The 26343-nt window shown below is 37.6% G+C and overlaps 1 protein-coding gene across 1 annotated transcript in view; it reads right to left on the bottom strand.

Moving 5' to 3' along the window:
* Window positions 1-2075: 2075 nt before the first annotated feature.
* Window positions 2076-26343, bottom strand: part of LOC122551636 (sorcin-like) — a 40010-nt gene continuing 15742 nt past the window's right edge. The window contains exons 2-8 of the mRNA XM_043693874.2: window positions 24116-24277; window positions 12877-12946; window positions 12030-12073; window positions 9072-9219; window positions 5153-5266; window positions 3109-3167; window positions 2076-2644 (exon numbers count right to left, since the gene is read on the bottom strand). Of these exons, the coding sequence (XP_043549809.1) occupies window positions 2618-2644; window positions 3109-3167; window positions 5153-5266; window positions 9072-9219; window positions 12030-12073; window positions 12877-12946; window positions 24116-24277 (624 nt within the window). The 3' untranslated portion in view covers window positions 2076-2617. The remainder of the gene's footprint in view (window positions 2645-3108; window positions 3168-5152; window positions 5267-9071; window positions 9220-12029; window positions 12074-12876; window positions 12947-24115; window positions 24278-26343) is intronic.

Genomic DNA, 26343 nt, shown 5'->3' with positions numbered 1-26343 from the left:
GCCATAAATTTGTCCATGGTCAAAATGAATTGAAATCCCTCCTTCAGATTGGTTTAAATGCAGTTTTAGTCAGGCATCTTCCTTTCGTTTGCTATGCAAACGACCTGTCAATTCCTATTGCAAAGTCTTCTAAAAACACAGGCTACAATTGAAGTAAGCTGACCCAATAAATCAAAGTTGTCTGAATCAACATTTCCCCAAAAACCACAATTGAAAACTTTACTTTCAACTACAAGACATTGAAGAGATTTAGTTGAAGTAGTAAAATGGAAGCCAGTAGGCATTTCCCATCAACTGATCCCCAACTGCTTTCAGCTGTTGCAGAACACAATTACACCACCATTTTTGGCGAACCTTGAAAAATTCCTACTACCTTGGATTGTGTGATATGAAGTTTGTTAGAATTGTGTTTTTGCCAGGTTTCTCCCTTTCTCATCAACATGTCAGCTGTGGTTCACTCTTGCTTGGATCAGAAGGTTTCATTTAAATCCCACTGCGAAGACTTGCACACAAATCCAGGCTGATTATCCTAAGGGAGTGCTATCATGTGCTGTCATTTGAATGTGATGTTAAACATAAACCACGTCTTCTTCCTCTGATGGATGCAAAATATTTTATCAAAAAGGTGCAGGTGAGATACCACAGTGACGTGATTAATACTCATCTCTCAAATCAACACCACTAAAGAAACGTATCTAGTCATATGCTTGTTTCTGGAAGCTGGCTATGCACAAATTGACTGCCAAGTATCCTACACTACAGCAGCAACTACAGTTAAAAAAAATGCACAATTTCCATGAAGCACGAAAATGGGTTGACTAGTAATTAGATTCAATCAACACAATCAGTTTTTGCCAGGGCACAAATCATTTAAAGTCCAATTAACAGTTACACTGAGCAGGGTTCAATGAATTATAGTCCTGTACCAAAAGACAGTTGCTATTGCCTCAGTTACGATAAAATAATTCAGCACAGACTAAAAATCAAAACTGTCTACATTATTTAGTTATACAGTCCTATTCCCAAATGAGTTTCAGTAGTATTTCAAAGTGCTGTTAAAGAAGTGATTTTAAATGAAGGGAAGCCATCCTTGTCTAAAAGAAGTTCGAGCCAAAGTGATCAAAAAGGACATCACCTGGAAAGTCTGAATGTAAATTTACTGTGTTGGTAATTGTAATGTTAATAGCTAACATAAGCCCTTCCTGAAGAAGGGCTTATGCCCGAAACGTCAATTCTCCTGTTCCCTGGATGCTGCCTGACCTGCTGCGCTTTTCCAGCAACACATTTTCAGCTAACATAAGCAACCTGAAGAAGCCAAAAATTTATGAAGATTTTAAAAACTTGATCCCAGAAAAAAAGATAGTTTGGTAGCTTAAAAAAAAAAATCTGTAGCCAAGACAGTAACCCCTACTAGCTGGAATTCCCCAATCTTTTTAATCCCAGCAACCATGAAAGCTCAATGTGAAATGTGGAGAGACTCCAACATTTAACCACACTATACTTGGTGGAAACAACCATTAAGAACATTTCAGCAAAACAATATCTTAAAATTTACTTCTTGTATAATTAAGGAATATTTTAAGGAGAGAGGAAATTGAACTAAGCAAAGTTTGGAATAAGGTCCTGCATTTATGCAATAATGAAGAAAATTATCCAATTGATCCAAATATGAAGGAAGGAATCCCAAAACACGATGTCCTGGATGCATAGAACTTCCTTCTCAGTTGGATGATTAGTCACATTGACACTGATCATAAACATACAAGAGGATTCAGTATGCAGAGTTCAATGTTAATTTGAATGGATGAAAATGGAACACATTACAAACTGAAACTGCAGCCTTCTTGGATGGAAGATATTCCCTCTAAAAGTCTGTGGATGACAGGAGTAGAGTGTAGTCATACAACTTAAAATAACAAGTGCATGCGGGCCTGTAAGTCTTTAAATTAAAATAAAATGGAGAGAAGGTAGGCAAGGATTTTTTCTGGAATGTCACTAGACAAATATTGCGCCCAACACAATCAGATAAGGCAGTAATTTCTCATTTCTCACAAAGACACCTTATCTAAAAAAAAATTTGTCACTAGTTTTATTTTATTCCATTGACAATTGTATATCCAGCATTAAACAGAAAGTAAAAGATTTTTATTACATGGTGAGAAAAGCAGTATGAAAACGTGAAAAAAATATAATCTTTTAAAAAATTGCAAATGGAAATGCTATTCAAATGCAAAGTGATGTTTGGTTCACAAAAATGTGATTATTTATATTAACCTTGTTACATCATACGTTACAATAGGCTAAAAACCTAAACATTTGTCTTAAACTACACAAAGTTCCAAGAGGCACAATTGCAGCAAAGCCATTTACCTGTAAATTAATATTTTGCAAGCTATGAAAGAAAAAAAAATTTGGCAAGTGATAGCATAACAAATTGTGTACACATCATAAAATCGAATTTCCTTTTTTATTTTACACAATAAAAAAAGAAAATATACAAAACCACTAGACATGTATGCAATTTGAGCAGGTTCAATTTATCCTCAATGCAATATAAATCACTGGTTTCAATCAGTCATCAGCGGCCAGTCTTTGCATAATGGATGCAATGTTGCACTCAAATGGACATGGTGCATTGGATAAACTTGAAAAGTGAAACAGAATGAAAAGGTTAATATACATTGCAATTTCTAAACATGATAAACACCAACAAAATTAAAATGAACAAACTTAAGTCAAATCCATCTATATCCAGCCAAAACTTTCATGGATTGAGAATCAAACAAATGTAACCACTCTTTTGGATAAGTGTCACATTTCATATTTATAGCAGTTTTATTAAATAACTCGACAAATGCAAGAAACTGTTAACCGGTTATTTATTATGACTATAATATTTAACTAAATAAAATGTTCTTAAAACTCTTAAAAATGAAATCTAATAAAGACTCCATACATATCAATGATATCTAATATCACGACCGAAACTAAATTAAAAACAATTTCTACCATTGTGTCCATCAGGGTCAATGATTGACGCAGTTGCCACTGCAGACAGTCAGAGCAAATAATTTCAAAGCTAACAAATCATGCATTTTAGGAACTTACATCATCATAAGCAAAGTTCACATATCCCTGCTGCAGACTGTCTCTTCGTCTGAAAGCATCTGCAACAAAAAAAAATCAAAGTTGTGCGCAATGAGTTCAAGTCACCAGTCCAAAAATGATAATAAATGAAAAATATCCACAGTACCCAGTCTTTTTTCTGGTTTAACAAAGGAAAAAAATATACATCATAGTTTTGAGTTGCGGTATAGGAAGGAATTAGGAAGCTATTTATCACAAGGGGAACTGAACATAAGTGTGAACGTTATGCCTGAGGTACACAGTTAAAAATCACACAACACTGGATTATAGTCCAACAGGTTAATTTGGAAGTACAAGCTTTTGGAGCGCTACTCGTTTGTCAGATAGCTACCTAATTTTGAACTTTGCCCAGCCCAGGCTAACACCAGCATCTCCACATCACGAGCTACACAGGACCTTGGTGAAACTTTATTTGGAGTACTGTGCAGTGTTGGCCAACTCTCTCAAGGATGGATGTTAATGCACTGGAAGAAGTTTAGAGAAGGGGAGTGAAAGCGAGAGGTCTTCTGAGGACTGGGCTAGCTAGGCCAATATCCACTGGAATTTACAAGAGGAAGAGATGACGACTGAAACTATGAAAAGATCCTGAGGAGGGTTGACAGGCAGACAAGTGAGGGTGCTTCCTCAAATTGGAGACTGTAGAACTGACAGTCAACAGTTTAAAAATTAAACATTACCCATTTAAAACAGAAAACACAATTCTTTTCCTCTCAAAATCAAATGACTTAGTGCTCTCATGTTAAGAATGCTGTGAAAGCAAAATGTTTGGAATGTTTGAGGAGGTAGCAGCTAGATTCTTGTTAAACAAGACAGTGAAGGGTCACCGGAGTTGGCAGGAATGTATATACAAGACCAGCCAGGAGTTTGATGGGGCACTCTTCACATTCCTTGTTGAGTACAATTCTAACAGTATTCAAAAAGCGTATCATCAAGGAAAAAGCAACACCTCATCTACTCCCTTCATCACCAACGTAGTCATAGCCTGTACCATCTGCAAGACATATTGCAGCAACTCACCAAAGCTCTTCTGACTGCATCTTCCAAATCTACGATCCCCACCCTCTAGAGGAAAAACAAAGGAAGCAGCTGCATGGGAACACCAACACCTCCAAGTATCCCTCTAAGCCGAACACCAAACTGACTTGCAATTATATCATCGGTCCTTCAATATGGCTGGGTTAAAATCCTGGCACTCCTTTTTTTTTTAAAACTACACTGTGACTGCCCCTATACACCAAATGATGCAGAGGTTCAAGAAGGCAGCTCACCAACCATCTTCTCCAGTGCAATAAATGCTGGTGAAGCCAGCAAACCCAAATGCCCCTGAATGATTAAAAAATATATGTTAAGTCACTTGGAATGCTCAGCCTCAGAATTGCTGTTGTAACCACATATTTTTAGAGCTGCTCCTATTCAGTTTGTAGTCAACACTGACATAGGCACCAACTCCTCCAGGCCAACACAGATGGACAATAAATATTGTTGTGTCTCACATCCCATAAAGAAATTTTTTAAAAAACATCTATGGGTCAGACCCAGGGAGCATCTGTTATAACAGGTCAGATCGCAATCTTAAAATTCTTGGGGAACAGTTATATGAACGAACAAGATTATTGGCTACAGGATAGAAAAAGGAAAGGTTTAATGAAATCAGAGACATTGAAAAGAATGGAGTTCAGTTACTTTTATGATTAAAGGTACGACTTTGATTATGGCTGTTAAGGACACAGTGCAATGAAGTGTGGAGTATCTTACAAACTGAAATAGGTGTAGCCCAGTCATTCAAGATTTTGATTAAAATCTCGAAAAAAAGTCAACCTCAAGTTAACAAATTAACATATCATATGTCATCTAGGCAAATTAAATATTAACTTCTTCCACCTCAAAGAAATTTAAGCAGTTACTCAAACAATATCAATATGTAACTCAGAACTAAATTCTTCAGAATACAGTACAAAATTGTCCTCCAATAAAACTGAGTAAGATATTCGAGGATAATGCATACCTGTAACTGCCCTTAATTTTACACAGCAGGCAACATAGTCATCAAAGTAGGTCTTGCCATCTTTACAGTAACGTTTTATAATACCATTTATAGCTTGAGCACTCAGTCGGTACCCTGAAACATACAAAATAATATTCTGAAACAAATGACTGCCATAGCTCATTTAGAATATTTTATAAAATATTATAAGCAAGATAGAAGGCAGAAAAATGTACTGAACCTAAGTTAAATCCTTAAACAAGTATTATTTCAAGGCTCAAATGGGTCACAGATTCGTTTGAGATTTTGGCTTTGAACCATACTAGATAGCAGGTATTGCAAAAACCAACCTTACCCAAAACGCCAATTAAAAATAAATTAGTTATTACACGACACTGTTCTTCCTTGCACAAAATGTAGTTTGCACGCAAAATGTTCTCCTTGGCACATGCTCATAATACTCTTGCTCCTGGCAAGACAACTCAGACATAGCTTTTCATGAATTAATAATTGACTGCAATGGATTCATGTCTATCCAGGAACTTTTTATCAAAAAAAAATAAAGTTAATTTTTATACTCAATATGGCACTACCTAAAATTTTGAGAAAACGTGGAGGCCAGTGAAAAGCTGTTTCAGTAAAATATAGAAGATGGAAATGTAATTGCAGGAATTGGACAGAGTTACAAAATGCGAGAGAAAATAAATTAGGAAGTGCAAACAAGTGATCTAATAATTTCAAGGATCCATAAACTTTCAAATTGTTTCAGTTGTTCAGGATTAATAAATGTATAATTAGTCCTATTAACAGTTTTAACAGAGCAACACTGACAACTCAAGTATCCTGAAAAAAAACTGGTCAGGAACTGATCGTTAATTTTTTCTTATGTTTTAGGTTTTCATGATCAAACTTACATTACTAATTCTGTATGATATAGGATCTTGATCAGCCAAAAATAATATTTTTGGAAAACTTTCAGCTTTAAATGTTGAAAACTGATGCACTCTCAATAAGGAGTTGCAAACTGGATAATCCCAAGTGATACAACACAACAGGCACTGCCACTAGCTCCAAAGCAGCAGCATAATATGAATATTTGTATAATTTGCAAATACAACCATTCGAAATTTTCTCAACAAATGCATTTCCCAGAGATAAGCCATGTGATACAGCTATACATTTTTCTAAACATCAGTATCAGAAATAGAACATAACAGATTTTGAGAAAGATCTAAAACTTAAGCTGTGCCAAATAAGCCACTGTAGACTCTCTTGTAACGTGGAGGTGAGCTAAAGAAAAATTCAGAATATGTTACTCAAGAATAACGTGAAACTTGAGAAACAATACTCCAAAGTTTACAGTATTATTTAAAATGATTATTTTAAAATTACAGACAAAAACCGGATATCGCTTAAGCGGAACAATTTAATTAACTTTACACTCAACTCTGCACTCTTACAACGTGACTTGAGTGGTTATTCTACTTAGCCAGTAATAACTTTGAAGTTCAATACAAACTTTTGGTGGAAGTCTGCCAGAAATCAAATTTTAATATTAATAGTTGATCACCAATGGTGGGACAGATGTTAAGTCAGAAAATGTGGTCTCTCCCTTTTCATTTCGCTGTCTGTGTTATGGTTTCTGGATATCCTTTCCATCTCACTATTTCTTTTCTGCATTTACTTTTTTAGGTTTTCTCCCCCCACTTTCCATCCCCTCCAGTTTCTGGTGTCATTTCCACCTTCCATTTATGTGAAAAAATAATAGCAGGTGCTATGGTGGTGGAATGGTGTGGTGGGAAAGGGAGCATCAGAAGATTCCAAGCTCCATTTTTCTGATGGGCGCTGTGGAAAAAATAATGCTTGAAATTTTCTGCAGCTCCCTTCCTATACTCTGCCCCCATTATTCACAGTTTCCACTACAATCTCTTCTCTGTCTAACTACTTGCTTTATTGCTGAAACTTTCCTTTTAAACTATATGCTCAAATCCTGTATTTCTTCCTCATCCTATGTTGTTGTATTTAACCCTCCATTTTAGACACTCCTTCTCTTTCTCCAAAGGAGGTAGGTGGCAAGTGGTTCCTTGATGGTCCTCCAAGTTTCCTCCAAACACTATGGGCGCACGGTGGCACAGTGGTTAGCACTGCTGCCTCACAGCGCCAGAGACCCGGGTTCAATTCCCGCCTCAGGCGACTGACTGTGTGGAGTTTGCACGTTCTCTCCGTGTCTGCGTGGGTTTCCTCCGGGTGCTCCGGTTTCCTCCCACAGTCCAAAGATGTGCAGGGTCAGGTGAATTGGCCATACTAAATTGCCCGTAGTGTTAGATAAGGGGTAAACGTAGGGGTATGGGTGGGTTTCGCTTCGGCGGGTCGGTGTGGACTTGTTGGGCCGAAGGGCCTGTTTCCACACTGTAATCTAATCTAATCTAATCTAATTTTAAATTAAAATTTTATTAAGGATCAAATTATTAGATATTTTAACTTATATTTCCTATGTTTACAGGACAAGAAATAAATGATTTCAGTGAGTAATCAATATAGTCAGACATTTTCCTCTTGCACATCACTTGAACAAAGCTTTTGAAATTTGCTCTCTATCTTTTCTTCAAATAATATCCAGTCAGGTACCAGAGAATTACTATGGTTAAAGATATATGCTCAGCATTTCAATCTCAAAATATACCAATGCATCCTGGGAAAGCGGACACATCACTCAAGGAGTTTATCTAACAGTCAGATTTGGAGATACGGAGGACTTCAATTTAGTAAATGCTAATACATCATCATACTTCATTAATTTTTGATTTTCAGAAATGTACTTTTTGCTTAAACTTTAAGAAATTATTATTCAAAGATTGGCAGTTAACATTAAAAAATTATTTGTGGGAAGGAATAATACAGAAACATGGGATTTTGTAGAGGTTTTCAACAATGAACTTATTATCTATTGGGATTAACAAATACAGTATTCCAGATGAAAAGCAACATTGTGTGCACCACTTTTCCATAAATTTTTGTAAAACTTTTTAACTGGAGGATGTGACAACTTTTTTTTTGTAATCACAGAGATGCTTTCTTCTCAGCTGAGTTTTGACACTCCATAAACAACCAGCGAAAATCAATTAGATTGCTATGATAAAGCACTTACATGATATAGCATCTTCAAAGACACTTTTCCAGTATATGCTCAACAGCTTTCACAACCTAGAGATGGTTGAATTGCATTATTGAGTGGTAACACTCCTCGAAGATTTAAGTCTAAGTTATATTGTACAGCTTTCTTAAAAGTGCCAGCCTGTATTTATTTTTAATATAAACCGATCTATTTGATTTAATGTTTAAACGACTTCAGAGTTTGTGGTGTCTAGGATTAAAATTTCAAACAAATAATTATTTAAATTTTTTAAACATTAAATTCCTGTCTTCCAAAATTGAAGACTGAAATACTCTAGACCAATATTTTCTATTCTACAAGCACAACTGGAGATCACCCTGCATAATCAATAATTGCTTCTGGTCCTGACAATCAAAACAAGTCATGCTTACCTATACTTTAGTTAGGATGTTCTCAAATTAGAGCTTTAATTCTAAATATACTTTGTGCAACGGTTTGCAGATTTTAAGTAAATTCAACTTTGCCAATTCCCACAATCCCTTTTCTTCAAATTTCTACTAAAGAGCATTTAAGATTTATAAACATACTTCAAAAACTTTACTGGTTTAGAAAAAAACTATCCTTAAAATAAACTGACTTTACAGTCTGTTTTAGCATAAATTCTTGTTACCACCGTAACAACTAGTTATTCTGGAATTACATGGCGATGTAAAGTTACAAATGCAAGCAGGAAGTTATAGGAAATTCCATCCAGTACCTTCATAGTATAGCAGCTTCATAAAACTTCCAGCACCTTAAAAGCAAAGTACAAGTTTCACTACTTACCCATCGATGTAATAGCCTGACCAAGCTCAAGTGGTTCTACTGTCCCACTTCTATCCTGATCATACATCATGAAGTTCTGTTTCCATCCATTCAGTGCTGCCCATAGCTCTTTAAATTCATTAAAGCCCATCTTTCCAGTCATATCTCTCTGAAATACTCCAGTCAAGGGTTATATTTGTTGCTGATAGAAGTGAAGCATCTACTGTATGCAGACTAAGTTCTAACCAGAATTAAAAACATTTCACCAAAAACTGCATTAAAAATGTTTTTTTAAAGAAGACATGACTCAATGAGGCTTAGGGAGACTGGCATCTAAAGGCCACAACCATTTTTCTCTATGCTACTAAAAACTTCAGTGGATAGTTTTCCTAATTTCCAATGGCTTCAATATTGATTAATGACTCATTCAATTAATAGTTGTATCCCATCAAAATTGACACACCCCTCAGCTCTGGAAGGCGAGCTCTGTTGCTCCTGTTTGGACAAAGGCCGTAATGAGGTTTGGCGTCAAGTTATCCTGGCAAATGTCAAGTTTAGCATTGGTGAGCAATTGCCATTTGATAACACTGTCAACACCTTCCATCATCTTGCCAATGATTGACATGAGATTAATATGGCAGCAATGAACCAGACTGGGTTTACCTTGCTTTCCGAGAACATATATGAATTTCCTTCACTTGAGGACAAGTAAAACTGACAGATTTATCCAACAATTAGATTTGTCATCACCCTAGCTTTACAATTCTAGATTTTTGTTTTAAAAAGTACTTAAATTTCAATAGCTGCAATGATAAGCTTTGATCTCATGACCAGAGTGCATTTGGCTGGACCTCTGGATTCCTAGTTCAGTGACACTCCTGGAGCAACCTGGCCAAGATCACCTAATCTGGAGCAAGTCCTCCGTATAACAGGAGGCGTGCTCTATGTGGCCACAGTTTTGGCTTCTCCAGTGTGTTCAGTCATTTCTTGATACAACATTGAGTAAATTGAATTACTGAAGACTGACATCTACAATGTTGGGATCCTCAGAAGGAAGCGAAGAGGAATCATCCACTCAGCATTTCTGGTTAAGAGTAGTAGCAAATGCTTCTAAGCATCTTTTGCATGGATGTACTGAGCTCTGCTATCATGGAGGATAAGGGTGCTCTTGGAGCCATCTCCTCCAGTTAGTCATTTAAATGTTCAGCACAGCTCATGCCCATATGGGATGGGACTGCAGATCTTTGTTGGTTATGGGATTGTTCAACTCTAACTTTAGAATGCTGTTTAGCATGTGTGCAGTCCTTGGTTGTAACCACCAGGAAGGGTCATATTTTGGTATGATTGGTACGGTTCCTGACAGGCTGTCCCTCACTTCATCATTGGACTCCCTGGCATGATGACTGCAATGGTACAGTTAGGAAAATACTAAACTAAAACGATACAAATTTTGGTAGAAAACAATTCTGCTGTTGCCAGTGCCCACAGTGCAGCATAGATATGCCTAGTTTAGAGCCACTAGATCTGTTCTAAATCCATCCCCTTTTGCATAGTGGTAGTGCCACACAATCTAGAAAAGGGTATCCAGGTATTATAATCGAACGTCAGCTCACATGGGCAGTACTATTCCTATCAATAGCATGATGGTAGTTACATTCTTTGGGACTCGGTTAGTAGTGGTGCTGCTCAGCTACTCTCGAGTGATGGACATTTAAGTACATACGTATCTGCACCTTTGGTAGTCCTTCTACTAAACAGTGTTCAACATGGAGGACCACTGATTCATCACGTGAAGGAGGGCAGTACTTGGTAATGAAGGAGTTTCCCCTCTCCTATGCATGGCTTGACCTCATCCATGCATGAAGTCCTGGGTAAAAATGCTAATCTCTATTTCTTACTATATACAGCATTGCCACCACTTTTGCTAGGTCAGTCTTAGTGTTACAGGACGCATCCAGGAATAGTGATAGTATAATCTGGGACATTGGTAAAGGGAGAGGATTCTGTAGGAATGAATGTTTCATATTGTTGTTTGATTAGTTTGTGGGAAAGCCCTCCCAACTTCAGCACAAGTCCACAGGTGTTAGCTAGGAGGTCATTGTAGGGTTAAATGGACTGAATAAGTTTTTTTTTAAAATACCACAAATTTTATGCTTATGACAACGTCTGGAGTATAGCTGGATTCTAAAAGAAGTTCATTTTTTGATGATAATCCAGTAATTTCAAAAGTCACTGTTACTGATAAACATTGATAAATATATATTTATTAAATTCCCAGTTGCCATGGTGAAATTTGAATTATTATTTAGTCCAGGCCTTTGGATTACCAACACAGTAACTTAGACACAAGTTACAGGGCTATATAAAAAAAACTATTGAGATACATTGTGGGAGAAACTTAGCTTCAAAAGGAATTGCAATGGAGAAGAAATAGACCTTAATAAATGTACTCAATGAAAAGTAGCAAATGTAGCTGGAATGTGCATCTTGTCTAACAGAATCTGCATTCGCAGAAACAGTTGACATTTCAAGTGACGACCTTCTCTAATGAAAGGTCACAGACCTCAAGCACTTGTTGCTGTCTTCACAGATGGGGCCTGACTCAAGTTGAGAAATTTCAGTTGTATTTCATATTTTCAGCATCTAGGTGTTTTGTTTTTTTACATTATACTGTTTCATAAGTGAAATCTTCTAAGTTTTAAATACAGTGGAACCTCGATTATCCAAATGACATGGGCGGGCAGTATTTTGTTTGATTAATCGAATTCTGGATAATCAAATAGCAGACAACATAGTTTGGCCGAGCACTAGGATTTTGCAATCTTACCAATCCAATATTCGGATAATAGAATACTGAATAATCGAGGTTCCTCTGTACCACAAAAACCAACACATAAGATTTTGGATTATACATCTGCACAAGTCGCTGTTGAGAAATATTCCTATGCTGCATCATCACATCAACAGTTATTAGGATACATCCAGCATGGCGATCATGATTCTGCAGGTCTCCAAACTAAAAGCTGAACACAAGACATAATTATTAGGCGTGTGAAGTGAATACTGTGCAGTAAAAGCAAAAATGCATGCATTTCACAAGTAAAACTTAGCTAGGATTGCATTTCTCTTAGTTATTAATAACAGGACACAGCCCAAGTACATAAAATTATAAAATCTAATTAAAACTGTTTTTAACTGCAAGACAATTTAATATTCTTAGATGAACAAGGAACTTCCTTCCAACCACATTAAAAATGAACTGGTTATACAGATAGTAGTTTACAAAACTTTAGGGCATCCAAATCAAAATGCTGGAAAAAGAAAACCGGCACTAGAGCAGCATTTAGTCAAGAACTTTCAATAGGACCAATAGGGGAAATAGCAGCCAGTTTGTTTCTACAATTATATTGCTAAAGACAAATAAAGTGACTAAAATGCTGAACATTGATTTTAATTCTCATACAAACTGGTACGCAAACTTTATATCAAATTATAACTAATTATTCTTGCCCACTTTTCCCTATTGTCATAGGTTATCCTAGCCTACCTTTTCTATAATACAAGGGGGAATTTGACCTTATATGGAATTTAAATTTGGAAATACAAGGCAACTTTTTAAAACAAAGATTGTGATTGGATGGGATTGGAAATAAGTAGATAGGATTTAGCCAGTGATTTGTGAAACAGGTGAACATGGTGAAACAGGAAATACTGCCAAATGAGTTTTTGAAAACAGCCAGAACAGCACGTTCAAACAAATACATTTATGCTGTTATAATCATGTATTTAATGGTTTTTTTTTGAGAAATCACAAAGAACTGCTTACGTTTGTAGGTACCATGTATCCCAGACTGTGTTAAACATCGCTGCAGTTCCTCAGCGTCCACTTCTCCATCCTGTAAAAAGAGCTTAAAAATTAATTGATATAATAGCAGACAGGAGTTTGTATTGTACGCAGTTTCTAACCACTTTACATTTATCAAAACATTTGACATAAAACATTTACAACTTAAAATGTTGTTCCAACTACTCTAAAATGTGCAGTCAGCAGGTATTATTGTGTTTCAATTAAGATTGAACATATTAACAGGTTAAGTTACATTGTTCGTTACGTAGCAAAATTTTGAAATATGGATATTCATGAAAGTTCTGGATTGGCAGGTTCAACATCTAAAAAAAATGATTCAACTAAATAAAATGTTCAAAAAACATAAACCAGCTTTGAAAAGTATATGTACATGGATGAATTATCAATTACCACATTTGGAATAATTTTGTCTTTTAAAGAAAATCTACTTGCACTGTTCTGTATTCATCAAGGAATAGAAAACAATCAAAATGCAATACAAAGTAGATAGAATTAAAGCCAATTACACATTTTGCAATACCAGGTTTCTAGAACAAAAATGCATACACAAGCAATTCATAAATATATTGTTCAAGATAGTTTTCCAACAGGTTCAAACAGCTCATGACTGATGTACCATTTTACACATTTGCTCTGTTGCATTTGCCACCTTGAACACTATTCCTTCTGTGGGATACTTTGTTGTAGTCTCAGTTCTCTTAAGAATCACAGTCAGCATCTGTGTTTACTCCCAAGCATTCTTAGATTTAGATACAGTGTTCTTTGGCATAGAAAGAGACCCTTTAGTCCAACTTGTCCATATTGACCAGATATTCTATATTAATCTAGTCCCAGCATTTGTCCCATTAACCCTCCAAACCCTTTCTATTCATATACCAATCCAGATGCCTTTTAAATGTTGTAATTGTATCTGCCACCACCATTTCCCCTGGTAGCTCATTCCATACATACAACACCTTTGGTGTCAAAAAGTTGTCCGAAATCCTTTTACACCCTCCTCTCTCACCTTAAACCTATGCCCTCTAGTTTTGGACTCCTCGAACCTGGGGAAAGGACCTTGGTTATTCATCCTATCCACGCCACTCATGATTTTATAAATTTCTGTAGAGGCCACCCCTCAGCCTCCGACATTCCACAGATAATAGCCCCAGATAATAATTCCACAGATTCAGCCACTCCCTGTAGCTCAAATTCTCCAACTCCTTTCAAAAGTTTAAGAACATCTTTCCTATAGCAGGGAGACCAGAATTGAATACAGTATTCCAATTTGGACTAACCAATGTCCTGTATAGCTGCAACATAACACCCCAATTCCTACAGTGAATGCACTGACCAATAAAGGCAAGTATATCAAATGTCTTCTTTACTATCCTGTCTACTTATGACTCCACCTTCAGGAACTATGAACCTGCGTGTCAATGTCTTTGTTTGGCAACACTTCCCAGGACGTCACCACTAAGCAGATAAGTCCTGCCCTGTTTTGCATTACCAAAACACAATATCTCACATTTGTCTAATTGATATTCTACCTACCACTCCTTAGCCCATCTGATCAAGGTCCACTGTATTCGGAGGTAACCTTCTTTCCTGTCCACTACACCTCCAATTCTGGTGTCGTCTGCCAACTTACTAACCACTCCTCCTATTTTCACATCCAAATCATTTATGTAAATGACAAAAGACAGTGGATCCAGCACTGATGTTTCTGGCAGGCAAGTGACTGACCATGAAAGGAAGAAATGAAGTTGATCATTTCTAGGAAGCAGAAACCAGTGTAAAATCTCCACCCTGAAGGGTCACATATCATATTCAAAGTCCAAACATGTTGCACTAATCCCAATTTAAATGGAATGTAGCAAACTAAAGTTGTTATACTTTATTTTTAAAACAAAAGGTTAGATTTCAGGTGTATTAACAGTTTGTGATTACTGCTGAAAGTTGCTTTAGAGAGTCTCCATTAGAGAGAGCAAAGAACTTCTAAATTTATAGACAAGACTATCACATTCTTTTCACTTAAGTACAATTTACTGCTTTAAATTTTTGCTGCATTTTCCACTTGTAACGTGAACTTTAAACGCCAGAGGCTGTCCAAGTGAAAAGATTCTACAATACAGTTTCATAGGAGCTACAGTCTTTACTTGTGGCTACACAAGGGCCTTGTAATCTCCAAGGACACAAAAAACGCTTACTCTTAACCTCTTTTAGAAGCAGAAATTCTTCAAATGGTTTTAGAAGATTAGGAATAATGCTACTGCAATACTATACTCCATGCACAATGAAATAACATTTTTGAAACAGAACTCCAACACGACAGCCCTGGTAAGGCAAGGGAGAGATCACAGTTAAAAAAAAACTTCTAAAAAACCAAGTTTGAACAAAATCAAACCAAAGTTCAGGCTTGTCTGCTAATTAAACTCATTAAACCTTGAGCCAAGACGTTTAGTTCTATCAAGACTTTTTTTGGCTGAGCTGGTAGATTACATTTGCTACATGAGGTGCAACAGTAACAATTTTCCTCAGGCTCCAACAAAATACCATGATGGAATAAACAGCAATCTTATGGGATAAATGGGACTTTTAAAATGAAAACACATTCTACATCATTTAATGAATAATATCCTGCAGTGAATGCTTTTTCAGACAGAACAAACAACTGACCAATCTGGGAAAAAAAACTGCAAACTATTCTGGCTTTATGAACTCCTACCGAGCCCTGCTACAGTTCTGTATGACCAGTAGCTTGGGTAACAATTTTTACTTATATTTATCATAAATATTCCTTGCAATCAGAGAAGTAAAATAAAATCACTAAACTTGTTTGTATGTGGCTAAGAAATGCTGCATCACAATCATGTATTAGTCCCAATGTGAAAAATTAAAACAATTAAGAACAAGCCTTTTACTTTCAGTAACCATAGATTTAGACAATGTAAAGATCCCTTCCCTCCATCCCTTCAAATATCATTAGGAGGGACAGTTCAACATTTATCTACTAATTTTGCTATTCTCCTTTCTGAATCCAACTTCTGTCCAAATCATTTTAAGTCCCCAAGTTAAACCAGAAACTCTAAAATTATGTCACAGAGATGCAAAATATTGTCTGGGAAGTTAATTGCTTATGGAAGTCTTTTTTGTCCACATATCTTCCACCATCCACTGTCTTTCTTCTACAATCAACCTTTTTCCGGTACAAGGTTCCCTGGTTCTACAGAGGAGATATTTTAGCCTCAAACATACATTAGCTACAAAACTTGGAATATTGCTCGGCAAAAAATAGACAAGCTGTCAAAATTTCTCTCTAGCACTCATCAGGACTGAAACAGTGACACCAAATTTCAAAGTGAACAACAACTTAGACTGACTTAAATCACTGTTCAGCCCTACAAACATGAATGCCTTTTGCTTTTCTCAGTCAGTCAATTTGTTCAAATTTCAAGTCCTCAGGCTTGTTTAAAAATCAGGACAAATTTCTGCACAGGATTACGATGTAAGATGCACAAAGTAAAGCAACACAGAATAGCAATTAATGAACTTTCAGCTTACCACCTTCATCCGTTGCACGCAGAACTAGTCCTACTCAATTTGCATCTTCAGCCAATCTCACCCTTGGCTAGAGATTCACTCTCCTGGCCTCAAGAAAACTTTGTTTTTAGCCGTTCCAGTTGTCTCAAGTTCACTATTATTGTTAGCTCCACAACCAATTCTGCACACCTGAATCTTCAACCACAATGAAATTACTTCCATACTGCATTCTCTAAAATTTCCACCTTTCCTAGAATTTCTGGCCTGCATTCACCTGCAAACATCTCTAAACTCCAGAAACATTTCATTAATGCTCCAGGCTTACTACTTAAAGAAACGTTAACGCAAAGGACCTATTCTGCACATTTTCTATTGTTTCCTTTCTATTTTCTACTATGATACAAGTAACCTAATAACACAGTCAGCTAATCAGGCCTACTTAAGTCAGGTTTTAATTGACAATTCAAATGTGGTTACTTGCGCAGTTTAAAGTCAGAGGGTGAGAGAGATGTACAGCATGGAAGCAGACCCTTCAGTCCAACTCATCCATGCTGACCAGATATCCTAACCTAATCTAGTCCCATTTGCCAGCACTTGGCCCATATCCCTCTAAATGCTTCCTTTTCATATACCCATCCAGATGCCTTTTAAATGCTGCAATTGTACCAGCCTCTACCACTTCCTCTGGCATCTCATTACATACACGCACCACCCTCTGCATGAAAAAGTTGCCCCTTGGGTCCCTTTTAAATTCCAGGGAACAGGAAGAAGGGCCTGTGCCCGAAACGTCGAATCTCCTGTTCCCTGGATGCTGCCTGACCTGCTGTGCTGTTCCAGCAATAAAGTTTCAACTTTGATCTCCAGCATCTGCAGACCTCACTTTCTCCCTTTTAAATTCCACCTCACCACCCTAAACCTATGCCCTTAGTTCTGGACTCTCCCACCCCAGGAAAAAAAAACTTTGTCCATTTATCTTATCCATGCCCCTCATGATTTTACAAACCTCTATGGAGGTCACCCCTCAGCCTCAGACAGTCCAGGGAAAACAGGCCCAGTCTATTCAGCCTCCCCTAATAGCTCAAACCCTCCAACCCTGGCAACATCCTTGTAAATCTTTTCTGAACCCTTTCAAGTTTCACAACATCTTTTTGATAGGAAGGAAGGAGGTCAAAACTGATTGATGCAATAATTTTTCAAATTTTCTCCTACAACCCTTTTTCCCCCCCCAAAAAACAAAAAAAAATGCTTTTAACCCACTCCCACATGAACCCTCTCTTCATTTATCATGTTTCTTTCTCAATTACTTTATCATAAACCCATTCCCCAATCCTCAGAGTCCTTAACCTTCTTAATCTCCTGCTACAATCCAGACTTGACTCCATCTTAGATAGTTTTAATACATCCCTCTGGACATCTATTTACATTCACCAAAGGGTATAAAGAGGTACTTATTGCTGTTTCTCTTCAAGATGATACCTCCGGATCATCCATTCACTTGAGGTCAAGGTGCTCATCATACAGGAGCTCATTATAGATAATAGCCTTATGAAAACCGAGTAAGAGACTATGATAACTCCTCCAAAATAAAATCTCCTTGCCCATTTAGAGCTCCCACCATTATTACGATTTAGTCGGAGCAATGTCAGCATAGTTCTCATCATTAAATCACATTTTAAATTTATCCTCTAACTTTGCTAGTACTTTTATTCTCCTTTGAGTATCTCATTTTCTTCGAAACCATGAAAATCAGAGCAGGGTAGATAAGGAAAAACTGTTCCCACTTGTGAAAGGATCAAGAACATGAGGGAACAGGTATGAAGTAACAGCAATACTGATTAGAAAAATCTCAATTCGAATAAGTAACAAATTCTGATTTCCTCATTTGCCAAATGATTGTTCAAGGTTTTACATAACAGACAGTGGTCAAAATTTAAGTGGAAACATAGGAAGTTAAGACAGAAGATTAAAAACTGAGCAGCTTTTGTGAAGAAAGCAAAGGCAGGGTATGAATGAGTATCTGCTGATATTCTCAAAAAAAAAAATCAGAAACTTATGGAAGAATATATAGTAACCATATGGGTTAGTTCCCTTTCAAAAAAGAAAGCAAGACATGGCCTTGGGGTTCCTTAACTAAAATACTTTGTTTTGACTTTACTTTTAAGAGCTGGATGCCAGTTAGTGGACTACTGAAGGTGGTGTAGCTTCACTAGGCTTTATAAAAATGGCCCTTTGGATGCTAGCAAGATATGGTTAGAAATCCATTGACTTTGAAAGATGAACAGCCATTTTGTAGCTGAATGTATTGTGCATTTTAGAAGGCTATATACAAGATTTCAGATCTTCAAACATTCAGTGTTGCCATTTAAGTCACTGCATTGAGACAAGGTGTCCATTTTTAACTTTGAGTTCAGTTCTGAGATTCACTTTTGCAGTAGACGTCTGCTGTCTTAAATATTCTTGGGGAAAACAGTTATTTCCAAAGCTTTTATTCTATGGTGACAAAAGATGGATCATTCAATGGCCAGGGCATTATAAAATCGTCCAGATACTGGATAGAGGTGCTAATACAAAGAAAGTTTAAGACATAGAATGAGAATTTTGTGGCAGTGAGCTGCCTTCTTGAACGACTACAGCTCAAAGTACTTTTAGTAGATGTGGATACCATTGTGGATGGCAGGATGGAAGCTGCAATCACAGGCTGATGAACCCCAGGACTTGTGAGGAGCAGTTAAATAGATGCTTCAGGTGCAAATCAATATCATTGTGATGAACGTCCCAAAGCAAAAAAAGCAAAGTCCATTGCTGAACAAAAAACTTCCAGCTGCTGTATTCAGAACCATGTTTAGTGTTTTCAAACGCATTTCTCAACTTGCCATTAGCAAATTTTCCTGAATTATCAGATTTTAAAAAAAGGTGCCTCAAATATAGTTCCTATATATCTTTCCATAACTTCAGCTGCTTACCCTCATCATGCATCACGAGAGAAAGATCAAATTTGATGGTTATGTTTCTAAAGTATATAACAAAGAAGATCACACTGCCCTATAGATACAAGTCTGCAGCAGCTTTGAATCAGCAATCCTATTTAGAATTGTTCCAGGTCCTGATAAATTTTTTGCCAGAGCCCACATTAAAGAGAATCAAGTTGACAAGTTCTTGACATCAGGAGCACCAAGCTGCATTTTCGAAGAGTTCCAGGCATCCAGATGAGATTCTTGCTGGCGAGTGTGAGATGGCGCCCAATCAAAGCTTATTACATAGAACATAGAAGAATACAGCGCAGTACAGGCCCTTCGGCCCTCTATGTTGCGCCGATCCAAGCCCACCTAACCTACACTAGCCCACTATCCTCCATATGCCTATCCAATGCCCGCTTAAATGCCCATAATGAGGGAGAGTCCACCACTGCTACTGGCAGGGCATTCCATGAACTCACGACTCGCTGAGTAAAGAACCTACCCCTAACATCTGTCCTATACCTACCCCCCCTTAATTTAAAGCTATGCCCCCTTGTAATAGCTGACTCCATACGAGGAAAAAGATTCTCACTGTCGACCCTATCTAAACCCCTAATCATCTTATACACCTCTATCAAGTCACCCCTAAACCTTCTTTTCTCCAATGAAAACAAACCCAAGTGCCTCAGCCTTTCCTCATACGATCTTTCTACCATACCAGGCAACATCCTGGTAAACCTCCTCTGCACTCGTTCCAGTGCCTCCACATCCTTCCTATAGTATGGCGACCAAAACTGCACACAATACTCCAGATGTGGCCGCACCAGAGTCCTATACAACTGCATCATGACCTCAGTACTCCGGAACTCAATTCCTCTACCAATAAAAGCCAGTACGCCATATGCCTTCTTCACCGCACTATTTACCTGGGTGGCAACTTTCAAAGATTTGTGTACATGGACACCAAGATCCCTCTGCTCATCCACACTACCAAGTATCCGACCGTTAGCCCAGTACCCCATCTTTTTATTACTCTTACCAAAGTGAATCACCTCACACTTAGCTACATTGAACTCCATTTGCCACCTTTCTGCCCAGTTCACAGCTTATCTATATCCCGCTGTAACCTGCCACATTCTTCCTCACTGTCTACAACTCCTCCGACTTTCGTATCATCTGCAAACTTGCTCACCCAACCTTCTAACCCCTCCTCCAGGTCATTTATAAAAATGACAAACAGCAATGATCCCAAAACAGATCCTTGCGGAACACCGCTAGTGACGGCACTCCAAGATGAACCTTTGCCATCAACTACTACCCTCTGTCTTCTTCCAGCCAGCCAACTCCTAATCCAAACCTCCAACTCACCCTCAATGCCATAACTCCGTATTTTTTGCAGTAGTCTACCATGGGGAACCTTATCAAACGCCTTACTAAAATCCATATACACCACATCTACTGCTTTCCCCTCGTCCACCTCCTTAGTCACCTTCTCAAAGAATTCAACAAGGTTTGTGAGGCACGACCTGCCCTTCACAAAACCATGCTGACTATCCTTGATCACATTATTCCTATCCAGATGTTCATAAATCCTATCCCTTACAATTACTATCCTCATTACTATGAAATCACCTCAGTAATAGGCATGTTCCCATTCTATCCCCTGTAAGACAGAAACTGGACATCCAGAATTCTCAACATGAAAGTCAGAGCAGGTACCTGGGAATTACTTGTTCAGATCACTACTTGCTCCTCTGCACCAATATCTACAGGGAAACAGCCATACACACCCCATTTTCATGGACATTGGTATCCACCATGCCAACCTCTCTGCATCATCATGGCACATCAGGGAGTGCTTCTGAGTGCACTGGTATATTTAATTGGAACGCTGCTACAAGGATCCTGCATACAGGGACAGTAACCCAGCTCAGATTGATCCAGACTGCATCTCAGAGCTGGTCTCTCATCACTTCCTCTTTTGGTGTCGACTTGGGTGCTCACAGTATTCTTGCCTTGCCTTTTTGCACTTTGCCCAGAGCTTAAATGTTCAAGTGGAATGAAGGGTCTGTTTCTGTGCTATACATCGCTATGACTCTATACTGCCTTGCTACCTAGTACAGTCACAAAACCAGGCAGCTTCTTACGGTCATCAGTAGAGAAACCTCGATTATCCGAAGGATATGGGTGGGGAGTATTTCATTCGGTTAATCAAATTCCAAATAATCGAATGCTGGATAACGGTTTAGCCGAGTGTCGGGACCTTGCGATCTTGCCAGATAATCCGATATTCAGATAACCAAGGTTCCTTTGTACTCCGCTAACACACTGTACATACTTCAAGGGACATGTCTCAAAGTATAAAAGGAGAGTACTCCTCAGTCGAATCAAAAGGAGACACCCTTTTGATATGGGGTCCTGGCACCAAGTTCAGCCAAAGGGACCCTCTGATTCCAGTCAGATGCTTGAACACAGTCATTAGTGACAATTAGGGTCATGAGTCTCTCCTGAGGGAAGAAATCAGATGTTTGTTATTTCACCACCCATCTTAGCACTTTCTGTCCTTATTAATGGGCTGTTTTCTTCTACAAAGAGAAATGGAGGGATTGAGGGAGACTAAAAAGTATAGCACCAGTTGTTAATGCTGATGCAAGTGGAATGAAAAGGTAGTGAGGTACAACAATTTTTAAATAAATAATTAATATATACAACAATAGGTAATTTGCGCAGGTCAGGCAGCATCCAAGGAGCAGGAGAATCGACGTTTCGGGCATGAGCCCTTCCTGAAGAAGGGCTTATGCCCGAAACGTCGATTCTCCTGCTCCTTGGATGCTGCCTGACCTGCTGCGCTTTTCCAGCAACACATTTTCACCTCTGAACTCCAGCCCTCACTTTCTCTAATGGGTGATTTGGCCAAAATAAAGGGCACTATTGGGCCCTATTTAAAAAAGAAAAAAAACACAATGGCATATGTAATGCTAAGTCAAGTAGGTATCTTCATTATCAATAGTGTACCAAGTATCTAATGTTAAGCTGCATTCATTTAGGCAATTGCAAAGTCTTTCAACACAATCCTGATATGAGCTGTGTTGATGGTGGACTTGAGAGTCAGAAGGCAAGTTACCTGTTGCAGGATTTCTAGCATCTGGGCCTACTCTTACAGCCATACAATGTATGTGGCAAGTACCAAAACTGCATTGTAACAATAAGCCAATTTTCATTCCACATTACTACTGCCTCCCTTATTCCATGAATTACAACTATTTTCAAGAGTTTCATGTGGTACTGTGTTAAATATCATAGTATTTATACAGCTAGTCCAGTTCAGTTTCTGGGTAATGGTAACCATCACAATGTTGATGGTATAAGATTCAGCAATAGCAATGCCATTGAACATCATGGGGTGTTGGTTATATTCCTTCTTGCCAACGGTCATTGTCTGGCATTTGTGTTGCGAATAAGACCATAAGAAATAGGAACAGGAATAGTCAAAATTAAGAGACTGAGCTGCCACACAAATATGACAGTAGCTAAAATGCTTGGTCAAAGTTTTGAGATAGACAGTAAGATTAGAGGAATTCAAAAGTCATAGCATCATACAATATGGAAGCACCGCACTGCCTTCGGCCCAATTCGCCCAGGTTTCCTGAACTGAACTAGTCCCATGCATTTGTTACATATCACCCTTAACCTTTCTTACCCATGTAGCTGTCTAAATGTCTTTGAAATGTTATTATTGTACTCACCTCTACCACTTCCACTGGCAGCTAAAGCTGTTAGACCTATTTAGTTGATTTGCTGGGCAATTTAGGAAGCTAGTGATGAGAAATTGAGACGTTACAACCACTGGAATCTCCATTAATGTGAACATGTGAAACTGCGCAAGTGAAAGCTATCTTAGTCCCATAAGCTGCTCTCCGAGAGCAGGAGTAACAATGAATTAAGAGTTGAGGGTCAACATGCCTTAAGTAAGGGCCGGGATTAAGGAGTTAGATAGTTCATGGTGACTCAGTCAGTATGGGCTTTAAACCTACACTGTTGGCATCACTCTACATCATAAATCAGCCATCCAGTCAACAACCTCTCAAGAAAATGAAGGCACAAATGCAACAAAGAAATTGATAGATTTCGAAGGCAAGAAGAATGATTTTAAAAAGTTTCCTACTTTTCTATTGAGACCTTACTTTTTTTCAAATGAGATTTAATGCATTGCATTCGTATCAAGCAAATTGAAATTTCTAAATCAAGCAAAAGATGGAACAATTTCTCTTGTTTTGCTACCAGTTTCAGAGTCAAGCAGTCTATGTCTGGTAAACAGAGGTTTGATGTAGAAAATTTCAGATTCCTTTCATTGTCAAAATCAGTTTTAACCAAACAGCATCCTCTTTATACCGGTGTGAATTCACTACTCTCCACCATAATCTCCTTTTGATTCTCAAGATTAAGGAAACTATAACTACGACTGTTCCTATTTGGCATAAATGAATACAAATTGGTGCTGTAGGCTAAAATATTTCACATGCTGCTGAATACTATTTTTGTTACAAGGTGAAAGAGTAAAAAAAAAAGAAGTCACCCTGTGAATAGATTTTTAAGGGAAAGCAAAAGTTAAGATTCAGGGCATGATAGAAGAATCTATGGTTAAAAACAGAGCTGCATATCATACAAAGTGCTTTGCCATATTTAAACACTTAGAAACCAAATTTTGTGGTACTTACTTGCCCAGCAATTGCAGTGAAGTAACTCCACATTGGATCCACTGAAGCAGCAGAAGGATACCCAGTATATGCAGAGTAAGGCTGGTATGCACCTGGTGGGGCAGCATGCATTGGTCCACCTGGCCCTGCCATTCCAGTCATATGTCCACTAAAGCCTCCATACTGACACAAGACAGAATGCCAAAGTTAATATTAGAATAAAAGGAAAATACTATTTTCTATGGAGTGCATTTAAAATTAGTAATATATAAATAAAAAAAAGATGAAGTGCTTGTTCGCTGTACTAATTAATATACATAGACATTTTTCTCACAGGGACACAGCACAATGCAATTATTTGAACAAAATTTTCATGCAAACATTATACAATATCCCACACTGAGTAAAAAGCCTTTTGAACCATACTACCATTCACAACCCAACTAATAAATATGGTTCTGACTTAAGTAAATACTTAATTTTCAAATACCATTTTCTTATAGGACATTGATGCTACTCAAAGATCTAAATTTGGAACTATTTCACAATATACTCACCAGAAAATCATGAAAATCGAGCTGAGTCAGTACTAATTTTTTTTAAAGGGCACATCATGCGATCAACCTTATATAATTCTTTAAGAAAGTAGATGGAGAGAATGCAGTACTTTCAGTTTAATATAAATTTCAACAAATAAACAAAATAATTTGATGATGTCCCTCACAGAATACTTAAAAACACAAGTTAATGTACAGGGATGATTGGTTGGTTAGAGGGAAGAAAACAAAAACTAAAAAAATTACAGCAAATAATGTTCCATAAATGTGCTGGGGTTTCAGGAAAAAGAAACGAGTTTAACAGAAAGGTTTGAAAAAAAGAGTATCAAAATCTGCTCAAGCTACTAAATTGAAGTGTACAGTATATTATGACAAGGACTATGAAAATCTTCCGGTTAACTATAAAAGCCAGCAAAATAGGAAACAGAATGGAAGATTAGTTCCATGCAACACGAGGCGCAGAATACAAATTCAAGGATGTGATTTGCCTCTACACAAAATGCTAATCAGGATAGTTGGATTTATAAGGGTTAATCTACTGCAGCAACCTTGTTCATTAACCAGAAAGACATTCACAATAGAATATAAATTTAAGAAAGGAAAAAGAATTAAACAAGTTTGAAAATATTTTAGTTAACACAGAATTCTTGACATCATCTTTGGTGCACAGACAATAACTTTTCAGAAGAAATTAAAGGACAATTGGTACATCAAAAAGAATATCAAGAACATGGCAAACAAGCAAATGATGACACCAAATCACATGCAGAGACACATGGTAGACCTGATAAGCAAACATACATAAAGCATTTCAACTTTCAGCCCATTTAGTTTTTTTTTTATGCTACTCAATTATGGCCAACCTTTAACAATTTCATTTATCAGCCTTCATTCCACACTACTCTATAATAACGTCAAGTCTTGGAAGAGTCCACTGGCTCAATTAGATTATATGGAAACAGTATGGAAACAGGCCCTTGGGTCCAAATTCACACCTACCCTCCAAAGAGTAACCCACCCAGACCCGTTCCCCTAGCCTATATTTACCCTCACTAATGCACCTATCACTATGGGCAATTTAGCATGCCCTGACCTGCACTTCTTTGGATTGTGGGAGGAAACTGCAGCATCTGGAGGAAACCCATGCAGACATGGGGAGAATGAGCAAACTCCACACAGTTGCCTGAGACGGGAATCGAACCCGGGTCCCTGGTGCTGTAAGGCAGCAGTGCTAACCACTGAGTCACCGTGATGCCCAATAACCACTGACTTCACTTTAAAAGGAATGGGAAACTGGTCGTTTCAGATTTTACTTAAAGAGGGCAAATACTGCTAACCCTAATTGTGTAAAAGAGAAATAAGACGATGACAGATTTCTAATACCATTTTTGTGAAGAAATACTTTGTCACTCAAATTGTCTAGGTCTGACTCAAAGTTCCAGCAAACTAAGACATCCCTTTGCAATCTTTTTGTTCCAACTTCCACAAGGGCCAACATTCCATTTTGTTCTAGTCTACTAGGTTTTAGAACCTCTTTGTACAATAGCTAAATCCATTTTCTCCCATCCTCTCACTAAGAAATAAATGTACATTCATAACCACAGACTTTTCAAAACGTTCCGTCAATGGAGTAGTTTCGAAGTGCAGTCTCTTTTGCAATGTATGACATGCAAAAAGCAATTTGCAAATAAT

This window comes from Chiloscyllium plagiosum, unplaced genomic scaffold, assembly GCF_037043375.1.
Source record: "Chiloscyllium plagiosum isolate Xiang-an unplaced genomic scaffold, Cpla_swu_hap1 HiC_scaffold_7, whole genome shotgun sequence".
Taxonomy (NCBI): Eukaryota; Metazoa; Chordata; class Chondrichthyes; order Orectolobiformes; family Hemiscylliidae; genus Chiloscyllium; species Chiloscyllium plagiosum.
This window is presented reverse-complemented; position numbering and strand designations above follow the sequence as displayed.